At 35.3% G+C, this 15,413-nt stretch overlaps 1 protein-coding gene across 1 annotated transcript in view; it reads left to right on the top strand.

The window, feature by feature from the left end:
* ACSS3 (acyl-CoA synthetase short chain family member 3) overlaps positions 1–15,413 on the top strand; it is a 171,473-nt gene that overhangs the window by 68,893 nt on the left and 87,167 nt on the right. The window contains exons 6-7 of the mRNA XM_008065550.2: positions 4,243–4,323; positions 4,816–4,911. Of these exons, the coding sequence (XP_008063741.1) occupies positions 4,243–4,323; positions 4,816–4,911 (177 nt within the window). The remainder of the gene's footprint in view (positions 1–4,242; positions 4,324–4,815; positions 4,912–15,413) is intronic.

The raw sequence follows: 15,413 nt of genomic DNA, 5'->3' as shown, positions 1-15,413 counted from the left end.
TTTTATATTAATTCTTTAAAAAGCAATTAAAATAAGTGGGTATCAAGAGAAAAATAAAGATTTTGTCTTTTTTCTCTCCTTCAACTTCATTTTAATTGTTTTCATGAAATTCATTGATGGCTACCACAAATTATTTTGATATTCAGGCATTTTGTGTGATATTAGCCTGAGGTAAAATAAAATGCAATCATTGCTAGAACTAAGGAAAAAAATTGTGAATAAGACATTCGATTTTAATTTTTACAATTTTAAATGCTTTTTAATGCATGATCTCATTTTTAAGTCTCAGTATTTCGGTCAGATTGGTTTAAATATCCACTAATTTACATACAAAGTGATATTGGTAAACATTGTTTGAAGAAGTGCCCATCTGAGAGATAAATACAAATTTGATCATCTATCCTTTAAATTTATCTCCTAGGTTTTACAGTTGAATTATGACTCAATTATGTCTTTTTTAGATTTTTATTCCTTGTCATCATTTCCAGTCATTGAATGTTACCTTCTGTACCATATAATCTAACAAGTTACTCAGTTATAGTAATATTTAGAGTTATTATTAAAAATGATCTCTAAATCAGAGACATATAGGATGGAGAGGAATAGTTACAACATTTTACGTGAAATTATTACTGGTGTTAAGTGTCACTGTTATCATAACTGATGGACAGCATGTTGTCTATGAAAAAATATACCTTTTTTCCTTTTGGCACTTTTGAGTTTCTTGTAGATCATGCATGTCAGGCCTTTGTCAGATATACAGTTGGCAAACATTTTTCCCATTCTGTGGGCTGTCTCCCCACTCTTTTGATGGTTTATTTTGCTTTGCAGAAGCTTTTCAGTTTAATGAGGTCCTACTTGTCTCTTATCTCTTATGGCATGGACATCTGGGGTTTTGGTCAAGAATTGCTTTCCTACTCCCATTTCTATAAGGGTGTCTCCTGCGTTTTCTAAGGTTCTTTTAGCTTGAGGTTTTACTAGGTCTTTGTTCCATTTAGAGTTGATTTTTGTATATGGTAATAGACAGGGGTCCTGTTTCATTCTTCTGCATGTGGTCAGCCAGTTTTCCCAGCACCATTTACTGAACAGGTTCTCCTTGCCCCAGTGGTTGTTGGAGGAGGCTTTGTTGAAGATGAGCTGGTTGAGAAATTGAAGTTTTGCTTCCGGAATCTCTATCCTGTTCCATAGGTCTATATGCCTGTTCTTGTACCAATACCAGGCTGTTTGGATTATTGTAGCCTTATAATAAAGTTTAAAGTCTGGGAGTGTGATTTTTCCTGCTTTGTTTCTTTTGCTGAGGATTGTTTTGGCTATTACAAAACAGGTCCATTAAAAAGCATACAAAAGATATGAATAGACCCTTCTCACAATAAGACATTCGAGCATCCAACAGATAGATGAAGAAATACTCAGCCTCACTAATTGTCAAAGAGATGCAAATAAATACCACTCTGAGATACTACTTAACTCCAGTCAGGATGACCATGATAATAACTCAAAAATGACAGATGCTAGAGAGAATACGGAGAAAAGACAACGCTTCTACACTGCTGGTGGGAGTGTAAACTAGTACAACCTCTGTGGAAAACAGTGTGGCAATTCCTAAAAGATCTAAAAATCAACCTTCCATTTGACCGAGTAATCTCCCTTCTGGGAATATACCAGAGGAACTCAAATCATTCTACAAAAAAGATACCTCTGCATGCATATTTATTGCAGCACTATTCACAATACCAATAAGATGAAACCAACCATGTTGTCCATCAAAAATGGACTGGATAAAAATGTAGTATATATACATGATGGAATATTATACAGCTATAAAAGACAAATATGGACTTTGAAACAACTTAGATGAATTTAGAGTCCATTCATAGTCAGTGATGTATCACAGAAACAAAGAACTGAGTTCCACATATTCTCATTTATAAGTGGACCCTGAACATTTATAATAATATTACATTAAAAAAAAGACTAGCAGTAGCAGGTCACTGCCAGGGGGAGGAGGGCATATAACACTAATGAGAGTACCTGATCCCAAACTAGGCAAAGTGAGGACCAACAGGAGGCCCAAACTTCACCTGCATGATGACCACTTATGTACCTAACCCTAAATTATATCCCACACCTTTAAAATAAAAAATAAAAATAAAATAAAAACCAAAAAGTAAGGAGTCTTTAAGTGCTTAAGTTGTTTTTCTCTATGTTTGGGGTTTTTATTCACATTTTTCTCCCTGTTCCCCTAAGGAATTCTCTTCTTTATCAGTGGAAATGTTGGGTTGAAAATGTTATGAAAATCTTTGGGTATCTTAACTCCAAATTAAATACTTACCTTGCTTATCAAAAAGAAGAAATGAAGGAAGGAAGGAAGGAGGAGGAAGAAAGGAAAGAAAGAAAGAGAGAGAGAGAGAGAGAGAGAGAGAGAAGCTACACCTTTTATACTCAGTAAGATAAATGCAAGTTTTTTGAAAGAATGTTTGCAGATTTATTAATACCAAATGCATCAAGCCATTAAGCCATTATAAAAGATTTTCTCAATAGAACAACTATTAGAAAAGTGCATGGAAGATGGAATAGAATATAGCGGGAACATAGCTGCTCAGTTTTCATAGGAAAGTACATGTATGAAGCCAACTGGCAGGGGGCTTAGCATTTCTAATATTCCCACGGTGACTAAGAAAGCCAGCTGCATGCTGATCATGTCATACAACCTAGAAAATAGCTCTCAAATGCCAACAAAGCTGCATCTGATATTTGCTAAGAGACCAGGTGTTGTTGCTGATAAATAAACATGTTTCACAGCTTGATACCTATGTTTTATTAGTGGAACCCAAGTAGTGAACAGAAAGGCAATTTTTATTTCATTCCCCTGATTCATGTATGTGTGCTTAAGGTGCAGAGCTATGCCATAAAAGTACAACTAGTACCACAGTTATTAATTAGACCCATATTTGCCCTTTTATGTAAATCAGTTATTTTTCATATAGAGCAGTTGTATTTGCTGTAGCAAAAGAAACTTCAAAATACTGTCAGTGAAATATATCTTGTATTTCTTAGCAAGTGTTCACCTGCTTATTCTGGATATTCACATGGTTATGTCTTATTGAGCCAATTATGATTAATGTTTATAATGAAGCAATAAATTAACTGAATTATTCAATTTACCCTCAGTTCTTATTAATGGTTACTCTTGTGCCCGCTGTTCAAATATTAATCTTGTGTTAAAGTTGAATATGTTCCCAGTATTGAGGAAAGCTACTTGAGACTGCTTTGTGAAAGCTGTCATGCAATGATGTACAATCCCTACTTTTACCCAAATTACAATATAAGGCAAACCTGTTTACTTTAGATTCAACTAATTGGGATGTATTCCAAAGAGTTCCAGAATTCGTTAATAAAGAATTGCTCAGTTCTAAGATTGTGTTTGCATGGTCCCCAGTGAAGCATTATAAAGAGGTTCCAGTTAAAATATGACTTTGTTTCCTCTAAGTAGCCTATTATTATTTAATCATCTTAGGGAATAGTGGTGCTTATGTTAGGCTGCATTTCAGGCACATAACCACATTTTACCTTTCTGTTCTCTTACTTTTGTTCTGCAACTGAGTCTGAAAATGTAGTGTTGATAATGTATATCACCACTGGAAAAGAACCGTGTTGCATGTGATTTTGTAAAATCCTAATTTTTCTGTAGATGTTCACAAGTATTGTTGTGTGAAAATGGATTCTACAAACAGCAGTGATGAGGAAAAGTTATTTTGCATTGACTATTGGAGGAACCAAAGAAATGATGATTCAAATACAATTATATAAAATTCAAATTAATTTGTAGCTGATAGAAGAGAAAATACTTTGAACCAGAAACTTTTTTTTTCATTCAAGTGTCTCACTCTATTGCCCAGGCTGGTGTGCAGTGGCGTGGTCACGGCTCACTGCAGCCTCAGGCTCCTGGCACAAGCAATCCTCCTTCCTCAGCCTCCCAAGTAGCTGGGGCTATGAGCACATGCCACCACTCCTGGCTAAGTTTTATGAAATTTTTCTGTAGATATGAGATCTCACTGTATTGCCCAGCGTGTCTTAAACTCCTGGGCTCAAGCAGTCCTCTTGTCATTGCCTCCCAAAATGCTGGGAATACAAGTGTTAGCAACTATGCCCAACCCTGACTTTTAAAGTGGATAATCTGAAGATAAAGAATCTTTTTATACATAGCTGATTGATTTTAACTTTACTTTTTCTCTCCTTTAGGGTGTGGTTAGGCCCACTGGGGGATATGCTGTAATGCTAAACTGGACAATGTCTTCTGTATATGGACTTAAACCTGGAGAGGTAATCATGGATTTAAGTTTACATTGCATAGCATTTATCTAATTAAGATCTATACATTGTAATCCCACTGCCCTGGATAAAGAAAATGTGGCACATATACACGATAGAGTATTATGCAGTCATAAAGAAGAGCAAAATCATGGAATTTGCACAGAGTTGGAGACCATCATAATAAGTGAACTATCACAGAAACCAAGCACTGAATGCTGCATGTTCTCACTCATAAGTGGGTCCTGAACACTAGTCATATTAGCACAAGGAAGGGATTGGCAGTCACTGGGTGCTGCTAGGGGAGGGAGGAAGAAGTGTGGGAGCATGTGACAACACAAAGGGTATCTCGTCCACTACCAGGGAAGTGAGGGTTAGGTAGAAGCCCGATCTTCATCTGCATACAGCCTACTTGTGTAATTAATCTTCATATGTACCCCACACCTCTATAATAAAAAATCAAATCAATTAAAGATATATACATTTTATGATCTTATTTTTTAGGTATGGTGGGCAGCCTCTGACTTAGGCTGGGTTGTCGGGCACTCCTATATCTGTTATGGACCTCTTCTGCATGGAAACACAACAGTTTTATATGAGGTAATAAAATTAATACCAAGTATAGATATTGCTTATTTTATTGACACTTTTTTGAGAAACAGTTATGAGTTGGAACAAAAAAATTTGGATGAGGACAAGGGACATTTTTATATCAATAAGTTAAAAATATAATATCAAAACATAAAAGAATAGACAGGAAATGTTAACCAGCTATTTCAACTATATTGAAAAACAGAGTCAGTAAAAATTAAATTTGGAAGAACATACAATAAAAAGCTTTATGTCTGTCTATCTAACAAATTTCTAGAAAGTATTGCCAAAGTAATACTGATTTTAGAGGGTTAAAAAAATTATAAAATAAACAACATAAATTCACCTTTTTTCTGTTTTTATAGGATTAATGGATTTCTAAAGGCATCGTGTCTTTTTTTTAACTAAATATTTTCCATGGTTTCTGATAATGGCTTTGTGTACAAGGGAGTGAAATACAGACTAATGAGATTCATGGCTGAATAAATAACTTTAAAAATTTTGATGTATGTATTAATGCCACCTAAGAATAAGGTTTCTGTGTGTCTACAAAATTTTTCTCATTTGCCTATTTTATTTAATTTTTTATCAATGTAGTATATAAAGACTTGGAAAAGTTACCTACAAGATTTGAAGGCGATCAAAACCATGGAGGGATAGCAAATGATGGTAGTTTGCTAAATTATCATTCAAAATGTTCTTGGACTCTTGAGAGAAATCTAGCAAGATGGAAAAATACATAAATCTTACAGTCATATTTAGATTAAAAATAATACAGAAATAATATAAAAGAAACCAGAGTAGGTTGCAGTTTATGTAGTAAAATTCCTGGGTATTATATCTTTCATAGCTCAAATATAGGCCGTTGGTAGCACTGATTTTTAAAAAAATATCATATGCAAAGATGTAATCTTACTTTACTCTTTCACATTTAAAAATTTGTGTTCAGCTTAATGGAGAGGATTAAAAATATATATCATTAACTTACTAGAAAGCATCTGAAAGAAGGGGTTAGGATGAAAATAGTGTCATACAAGAAAGACGTGAGGAAATTGGGAATGATTAGTCTGAAAAGTTATATACTTAATGTGCATATATTGTAAGTATCTCTTAGCATTTAAAGAGCTGCCACATCTAAAGTAAGTAGTCTTATAATGCAGTATTGCAGAGAGTTTTATTTTAGGAATAATCAGAGACAAATTTGAATGTCTGGCAGTAGAATAGACAGCTTCTCAAATATAAGGCTCTCTTTCATATAGTCTGTCAATATCAGACAAAGATTGGGAAGAAGGGAATTTTTTATGTGGGGAGTGAAGAGTATTAGATGATGTCAAGTTTCTTGCACTCTTAAAATTATGCACCTCAATGAATGTGAAAAACTGAGAGACTATTCTGTCTTCCCGGGGTTCTCCTAGTTCTTATCAGTGTTTGTAGGTCGTTTGCGTTCCTTCATTTTTAACTGACTGGTTTTCTATCTCTGAATGCTAAGAGATATTAAGGCTGACTTTGCCACAAGTATTAAACCATTGCATCCTGCTCTACATCTTTTATATTGTGCTTCTGTACCTGGCATACTTGCTTCTGTACCTGGCATGCACATGTTTGGATGTTTGTGATAATTAAAACGTAAAATAGTCTTGAAGATCTATTCCATACCTATGTCCTTCAATGGAATACATGTTTTTTATTAAAATATTTATTTGTCTTGAAGTAAACAAAATAAACCTCAACACTGAATATTTACATTGAATTGAGGCATTGCTTACATAAATGCAACAAAGCCAAAAGTGCTGATGTATATTTATAAGTATTGATGTTTATCAGTTAATCTGCCTTTAGAATGGATATACATACCATTGTTGTGCTATTTATCATTGGCCATATATAGTTTCTCAAATTTATTTAAAATATGACTTTCATACTGTGAAGGGTGTTCTATTTTGGAACGATGTGCTCTAAAACAGTGTGGGTGCACTCTTAATATTTGTTGTGCAAATGACTGAAGTAAGCTACATTTTTTTTTCTTTTTTCTTTCTGAGTTTGAGTCTTATTCTTGTTGCCCAGGCTGGAGTGTAGTGGCATGCTTACAGTCACTGCAGCCTCAACTTGCTGGGCTCAGGCGATCCTTTCACCTCAGTCTTCCAAGTAGCTGGAACTGCACGCATGCCACCACACCTGGCTAGTTTTTGTGGTTTATTGTACAGACGAGGTCTCACCAGGCTAGTCTTGAACACCTGGGCTCAGGCAACCTTCTTGCTTTGGCCTCCCTAATTGCTGGGATTACAGGCTGAGCCACCATGCCTGGCCATAAACGACATTTTAAAACCTTTTCTCTGCCCTCTGGCTTCTTTTCTACAACTTGAAAATGTGTTTAATTTTCTCTGATCACAGAACAAAGTCTTTTAGACCTTTGGCACCTCTGTCTAACATCTTTATGTTCTTCTTCACTAAGCTCCTTAAAAATATACCCTACTCACATTGTCTCACCCCTGTATTCTTCCAGCCACTCTTCATCTCATTAGTCTAATTTCTGTTCATATCACTTCATATGATCTACTATAGCAGAGGCCATCAGTGACAAGACTGGAGAGTCTTCTTCAATCAGATATTTTTTCTTTCTTCTTGAAGTTCAGACCTGCTGGTCATTCTTTTTAAGTAGTTCTTTCTTCTCTCGAGCTCCACATCACTTTGCTATTGTTTGCGCTGTTTCTTTTGCCTGGTGTAACATTCCTTTTGTCTTTTCTACTTGGTTATTTTCTACTATCCTTGAAGACTCTGTTTAGATGTTACCTCTCAAAAGTTTCCTCTTTTAAAAAAATTATATATTTTTAAATTTTAAAATTGTGGGGTACAGTTAAGGGTTAGGTATACAGATATTCATTGGGCAGGTACTCTTGTTGATGAGGTATGCCCCCCTTCCCCAGACAGATATTGACGACCATTAATCCCACCTCCCTGCCCCTCTCTGTGCCCGCCCCCCCCCTTAGTTTCCCACCACTGTCAATTCTTTTCTTATAGTATTACGGTAGTTGTTCAGGGTGCAGTGCCTCTTTCTGTGGTCCCATTGCCCCCTGAGCATCTTTCTATCACTGAGCTGGCTGCAATGTACTGTGAATTATCAGTTTTCATCTAGAAGAAAGCAAGAGCCTTAAAAACCAGTCTGCCAGCACAGTACACAGAACATACTAAGCTCTCAATAAATACTTGTGGGACTAAATTGAACTCTACTCCCATTTTCTTTCTTCTACTCTGATGGCCTGATTTCCTTTTCTTCTCTTTGTTTCTTTTCCTTTGGTCCTAGATATTGGGGTTTAGTAGGATCATATTCTTAGCCCTCTTTTCCTATTCTGTTGATATTTCCTGGATAACCTCCATGCAGTTACATTTGAGAATCACTTACTAAACCAAGGCTCCTAAATTCTCTGTTTAAATCTGACCTCCCTGCTGAGCACCAGCTTATTGTTAGACATCTCTGGAAGGTCTGTCCGTATTTTATGCTCAAGATGACAGGACTTGAACTCCATGTCTCTACTTCTCCCTGTAAGACATATTTCTTACCATGCACTCTGTGGTACTGTTAATGTGACCTCCTTCCATGCAGTAAACCAAACAGAATCTGTGAGTGATTCTGATTTCATCATCCTTGCATCTCACACTCTATTGGTCATTGTGTTCTGCTGAATCTACTCTTTTAACAAAAGTGTTCCCTCTTTTCCATGTCTCTTGCCATACATTCAAGGCTGATATTCAGCTCATAGGCACAAGTGCATCATGTTGACTGATGTCCATTTTATGTTTGGGCTTCTGATCTAATTTGTACATATGCATTCCTGATACATATTTCAGTCTATCATTAGTCTCGAGAACTTTACAATAGATGTTTCTACATTTTATGTCAGTCCCATTCAGGACATCTCTACCTCCAATTTCTGAACTCTCCCCACTTCAACATCCTTTAAAAAATAACCGATAGAACAGTAAATAGAAAATCAGCAAAGATATAGGAAAACTTGATATCATCAACCAGCCAGTTTTAATTGATATTTATTGAACACTACTCCCCAGCAGCAGCAGAATATACATTCTTTTCAAATGCAGACAGAAAAAAATACCAAGATAAATCAAATCATGGGCCACAAAACAAATCTTAACCAATTTAAAATAATCATACAGAGTGTTCTCAAACTAGAAATTAATTACATAGTGATAACAACATTTTCAAACAGTTGGAATTTGATCAGTACACGTTAAAATAATCCACAGGTTGAAAGAGAATGCATTCAGAAAAACACTCACACACACACACACACACACACACACACACACACACTCACGAATGATAAAGAAAGTACATCATATCAAATTTGGGGGACAAATAAAAAGAGAAAGGACACAAAATGCCAGTACAACCTATAAAAGAGAAGATATTACTAAAGACTCTGCAAACATCAAAAGATAATAACAGAACAGTATGAGCAACTAACACATACATTTTACATCTTAGATAAAATGGACCAATTGCTCCAAAAACACAAGCTACCACAACTCACCAAATCAAAAAATAGATTACTTGAATAACTTCATTACTATTAAGGAAATCAAGTATGTGATTTAAAAGACTCCCAATTAAGAAATCTCCAAACACAGATGACTTTGCTGGAAAATTCTGCCAAATATTTGAAGAAGAATCAGCATCACTTCTGCATATTCTCTTCTCGAAAGTAGAATAGGGGAGGGTATACTTTACTATTGATTTTATGAAGGTAGTATTGCCCTAAATAATAAAACCAGTTAAAGATAGAAAACATAACACAAACATTATCCTTTATATATAGATACAAAAATCTTTGACAAAATATTAACAAATAAAATTTAGCAATATATAAAAAGAATTGTACACCACAACCAAGTGGAATTTATTCTAGAATGCAAGACTTGTTCAATATTTGAAAATCAGTCAAAGTTATCTACTATAATAACAGGCAAAAGAAAAATTATAAAGTCATATTAATTGATACAGAAAAATCATTTGATAAGTTTAATTTCCATTCACAATGAAGAACTCTGAGAAAACTATAAGTAGAAGGGAACTTCCTCAACAGGACAAGGAACATCTACAAAAAAACCAACTGTTAATATCATACCTAATAATAAAAGCTGAATGTTTCCCCTTTATGTTCATGAACAAGGCAAGGATGTCCACTCTTACCACTCTATTCAACATAGTTGTGGAAGTTCTAACCAGTTTAATAAGGAAATACAGGAAAACAAAAGGCATAAATACCATAAAGGAAGAAATAAAGTTGTCTTTGTTTGCAGATGGCAAGATTATTTATGTAGAAAATTGTAGAACACACACACAATCCCATGACTGATAAATGTGTTCAACCCAGTCTGAGGATACAAGATAAACAGACATTCATTGTGTTTCTGTATATCAGCAATTAATACATATAGCCAAAAAGAGCAACATGAGGATTCCCTGTGGAAATGAACTAGTTTGCATGCTGATTGTATGAACATTTATTTTTTTATTTGTTTTTATTTTTTATCTTTTTTGAGTTGGAGTCCTACTCTGTCGCCCAGACTGGAGTGTGGTGGCCTCTCCCAGCCACCGCAGCCTCGACCTGCTGGGCTCTGGCGATCCTTCCGCCTCAGCCTTCTGAGTAGCTGGAAATACAGGCATGCGCTACCACGCCCGGCTGATGTATCAACATTTTGATTGTGCTATCATACTGTAGTTTTTCAAGATGTTGCTACTGGGGAAAGGGTGCATGGTATATCTCTCATTATTTCTTACAACTGCTTCTGAATACACAATTACCTCATATAAAAAGTTTAATAAAAAATTTAAAGCCCTTAGAAGAACTTCAGTTTCTTGAAGAACATAATTCAAACTCACTTGCATAAAATGGTTCACAATCATATGTCTCTGCCTATATTTACAGTCTTATCCCTGCTTCCTGACCTCTAACTTTCCTTCCCACCTCATACTCCTATTATACTGGCACTTACATATACAGAATTCTGCCGACAATTAAGTTGCTGCTTCTACTAAAACTCCATCCATATTCTGATCAGGTAGCACAATGGATCTTAAGGGATTAAATCTTAAATATTAGATACAAACTATTAAAGTTAAATATCACCTTCTTTCATGTATCTAAGTACACATATATGTGTGTATATATATATATAGCTTTCCTCAGGCTGATTGAAGTGTTCTTTATACTTCTGTTACACCTTCTAGTCTCTTTTGATCTTGGAACTATCGTGTTGTGATAGTGTAAGCTCCTTGAAGGTGGAGGATACCTGTCATTTCTGTATTCTAGTTGCCTCGCACAGTACCTTCCTAAATGTAGGTAAAATGTATTTAGTGAATGAATCATTTTTAAGAAGATCAATTGACTACTTGAACAAAATACAGATAAACATTTTGCCACTAGACTAATAAAAAAACCAAAAAAAATGCAACTAAAAAGAGTCCTGGTATCACTATAACAGCAAGTGGAAAAAACAAAACAAAAGAAACTTATTAACCTCTATAAAATAATTTCCCACTTATGGCCCTATTTTAGGCTAAGAACAAAATTGCTATCATTTTATTTTAGTATTATTTGGGATATTTTATTTAGGAAGCCACATTCTTCTGTTAAAATAATAAAAATACATTCTTTGGGAAACAAAATAATTTAGTAGATTATTTATGCAACTCTCATAGGATTACCTCTTCAGAGGAGAAATAAAATTATGTACTGCTCATTCTGATCAAACTTTTATTTTTATTCGTAATGAATGATAACATTTTAAAGTTGTAAAACTAAGTAGAATGAATTGGTACCTGGAACAATATTTTTTCTTAATGACGAATTCTGATTTAATAAAAATTGATGTCCTGAAGGAGACTGGCCATTTATTATGTGCTAAATCATGTAGATTACAACAGCTAGTTCATAAAACGCATTTCTTTTATTGAGTGCACACAGTTTATGATATTGTATAAATAAGTAATGAGTCCTCTTTTTCAACAAAGATAAATTTTGTCATATTCTGGAATTTAATGCAAATTTATAATAACTATATCAGCTGGAAAAGGCCTCAAAAATGGTTATAATTAAGTTGGACATTAAGTTTAACTTCTAGAAATATGAGCTACCTGCTCAAATAATGTTTCAACACGCAGGTATACAATGGATATTTATTTCATTTATTTATTCATTTATTATCAATTATTATTTTGCTTTTTTCTTTTATTTCAATTGATTTGGGGGTATAAAGAGTTTGGGCTACATGACTGCATTGTATAGTGCCAAAAAACATCTGGCATTTAAGTGTACTCACCACCTTGACCCATGCAAATATTCTTTCCTGATGTAAGAAGACATGTAGCTCTTTTATTTTCAGGGTGAAAACATCAGAAACTCTGGTTTTCTGCTTTGGTTTTTTTTCCTGATAACTACTACATAACAAATTCATATTTCTCTAACTAAAACTAAATAATAGACAACAAAAATCCTTGATTTCTTATAGTCTTGCAACTACAACCATCTCTCATTTTCTTGAAAGACTTGTTTGTTTAAAGACTCAGTAGCTCCATTTTCTAACCTGGAACTTACTTTACATGTCTTACCCAGCTGTCTTCTATTATTGTCATCCTGTAATAATAGCTTTTTCTGATATCCCCAGTTATCTCCATTTTTCTAAAGCCAGCAGGCATTTTCAGTCCTTGTTGTATTTGACTTTTCAACATTTGAAAGTGTTGGCCACTTTGCTCCATCTTAATTACTGCCCTTCCTTCTAAGGCACAGCATGTTCCTGTTTCCTAACAGTTATTCCCATGTTCCTTCCAGTCATGGGAACTTTGCCCATTTGTTCTCATTACCTGAATATATGCCTCTTGTTCTTTAGATCTCTGCTGAAGTGTCCCTTCCTCAGTGAAGCCCTCCTTGACCTCTCTACTTCAGTCAAATCCCCTTATCATAGTCTTTGGATGCCTTGCATTTTTCCTTTGTGGTTTGTGTAATAGTTGCAGATTCATATTCACTTGCACGCTGTTTTGACAGGATTATTTGATCCCTCTCTTTTCTAAACTCTGTTAGGGAAGGAGTCATCTCTGTTTTTGAAAACCATCGATTCTCAGCTCCTAGCAAGTACAGAGCCTCTTGCCAACTCAGTAGAGCATGGGATTCTTAAAGTATGGCGTTCTTGAAGCCAAATTGGATTGACCAGTAAAATATGGAAATTAATTCGAAATAATTTAGTCTTTACTTTTGAGAGAAAACTAACAATACTACTTCAGAAATCAGCTTTATTAAAGGAGTGCTGGTCCCAACAGACCTGACCCCAACAACATACAAGTATAATCAAGAACAGATATTTGGTACAATGGTTTTTCCAAAAAGAGGCATGAAACAGAAGTAATCTTTTCATGCAGGAGTTTAATGTATAAAACTTTAGTAACCTGCTGTGTTTATCCATGCACATGTATGTGTTGGCAAATTGAAGTTATACATGGATATGCTTCCTGGCCTGTCTCTTCTATCCAGTATCACCAGACTGTCATCTGTATAATCAAAATCCAATATTTCTTCTCAAATGCAAACAATTCCTCCTGGATTCTGCCTTTCTCCTTATCGTTGCTGTGTATTGATGTATAATCTTTGCTGTGTACCAGTATACAAATGGGCATCTTGTATACACATTTCAATTTTAGAATACTGTGAGACCAGGCTCCCACCATGGAAGTAGTGTGGTTATGCAAGAAATTAGTTTACTGTTTCTTGGCTAAGTTATTACCTAGGTCTAAAATGAAATGTTAGTAGTTATTGTTTTACCGTAAGTCTAGCTTGGAACTAAGCCATAAGTTGGTTAATATACTTGGTCTTGATATAGCAATTGGCATTTTTATGTAATAACAGTCTTTTTTTTTTTTCCAAGTCAAGGAATGAAAGCTTGCTTTCATGGTACATTTGTTTGCATTTCGCAAATTGTATACATCATAGCAGAAAGCCGTTTCAATAAATTCTTCAGTACACTGGATTAACCAGGGAAGATGGTAGTTTGTTAATAATTCAGCAATTAACTTTAAAGTATGTACTATACTCTGCCTTCTCAGGCAATAAATTGTCTGGGGAAAGTCAAGTATTCTGGATTGTAGTATAGAAACATGGTTACTGCCGGGCTCGGTGGCTCAGCCTGTAATCCCGCGCCTTTGGGAGGCTGAGGTGAATGGATTGCCTGACCCCGCGGGTTCGAGACCTCCCTGGGCAGGTGAGATCTCATCTCTACAATAAATCAAAAAATCAGCCGGGTGTGGTAGTGCACACCTGTAGTTCCAGCTACTTGGAAGGCTGAGGCGGAAGGATCGCCGGAGCCCAGCAGGTCGAGGCTGAGGTGGCCAGGAGCGGCCACTGCACTCCAGTCTGGGTGACAGAGTGAGACTCCAACTCAAAAAAAAAAAAAAGAAAAGAAACATGGTTACTGGCCTGGAAATACTAATATCCATGTTATTTATCTTGCTCTGCCTTTATCTACCTATGTGACCTTATGCAAGCTACTTCAACCTCTTTGGAAATACATTTTTTTTAATTAAAATGAGAATGGTGACACATTTTCTCTCAATTTTCCCTTCTGTGACTCTTCCTCACTTTAATTAGTATTCTTTTTTCTAGGCTAAATATATTATTTGGTAACTTGTTTTAATGTTTAACTCTGGAATGTATTCTAATTTCTTTTCTTGGTTAATGATGCTTATTCTTCAAATATATTTACTGAAGAAAAAAATCATTATAAATTAGTTAAAACTTTTAGATTTGATAGAGAGCACACTAGTTAAGACTGCCATGCTTTGATTTCTCACACTTTTTCTTACTGTTTGACCTCAGACAAGCTATGTCACTGTTTTCTGCCTTATCTTTCTTATCTATAAATATCAGTAGCAATAATACCTTTGTTGTATGCCATTCAGTTGGTTAATCCATGATAATCTTTAGAACAGTTTTCAGGATATAATAGTACAACTAATTCTGGATTGCAAGTTATAGTTATTATTCAAAAATACAAATTTATTTTTCCCTAGAATAGAATTCTAACATATAAACACTAATCATTCATTTCCCTGCAAGCCAGCTATTATAACGCTTGAATTTTTAGATACCCCACATTTCTTCTTTCAAAGTCTGTTTGTCCTCACAACACTGAAGCAGTCATCAGAACACTGGAGGCAACTCCCTTTGGAGCCCATTCATTCTCTTCTAAACACCAGGCAGAAAAAAATCAGCACACAGGGATGTGTGTTGATTCTGTTACTCCTGACTTTGAAGACCTGTCCTTTAAGAGTAGAATTTATAAGCCGGGCTCGGTGGCTCAGCCTGTAATCCCGCGCCTTTGGGAGGCTGAGGTGAGTGAATTGCCTGAGCCCGCGGGTTCGAGACCCGCCTGGGCAGCGAGACCTCATCTCTACAATAAATCAAAAAATCAGCCGGGTGTGGTAGCGCATGCCTGTAATTCTG

This window comes from Carlito syrichta, unplaced genomic scaffold, assembly GCF_000164805.1.
Source record: "Carlito syrichta isolate Samal-C Ts95f unplaced genomic scaffold, Tarsius_syrichta-2.0.1 Scaffold308653, whole genome shotgun sequence".
NCBI lineage: Eukaryota > Metazoa > Chordata > Mammalia > Primates > Tarsiidae > Carlito > Carlito syrichta.
The sequence above is the reverse complement of the archived record's forward strand: the minus strand, read 5'-3'. Positions and strand labels throughout refer to the sequence as shown.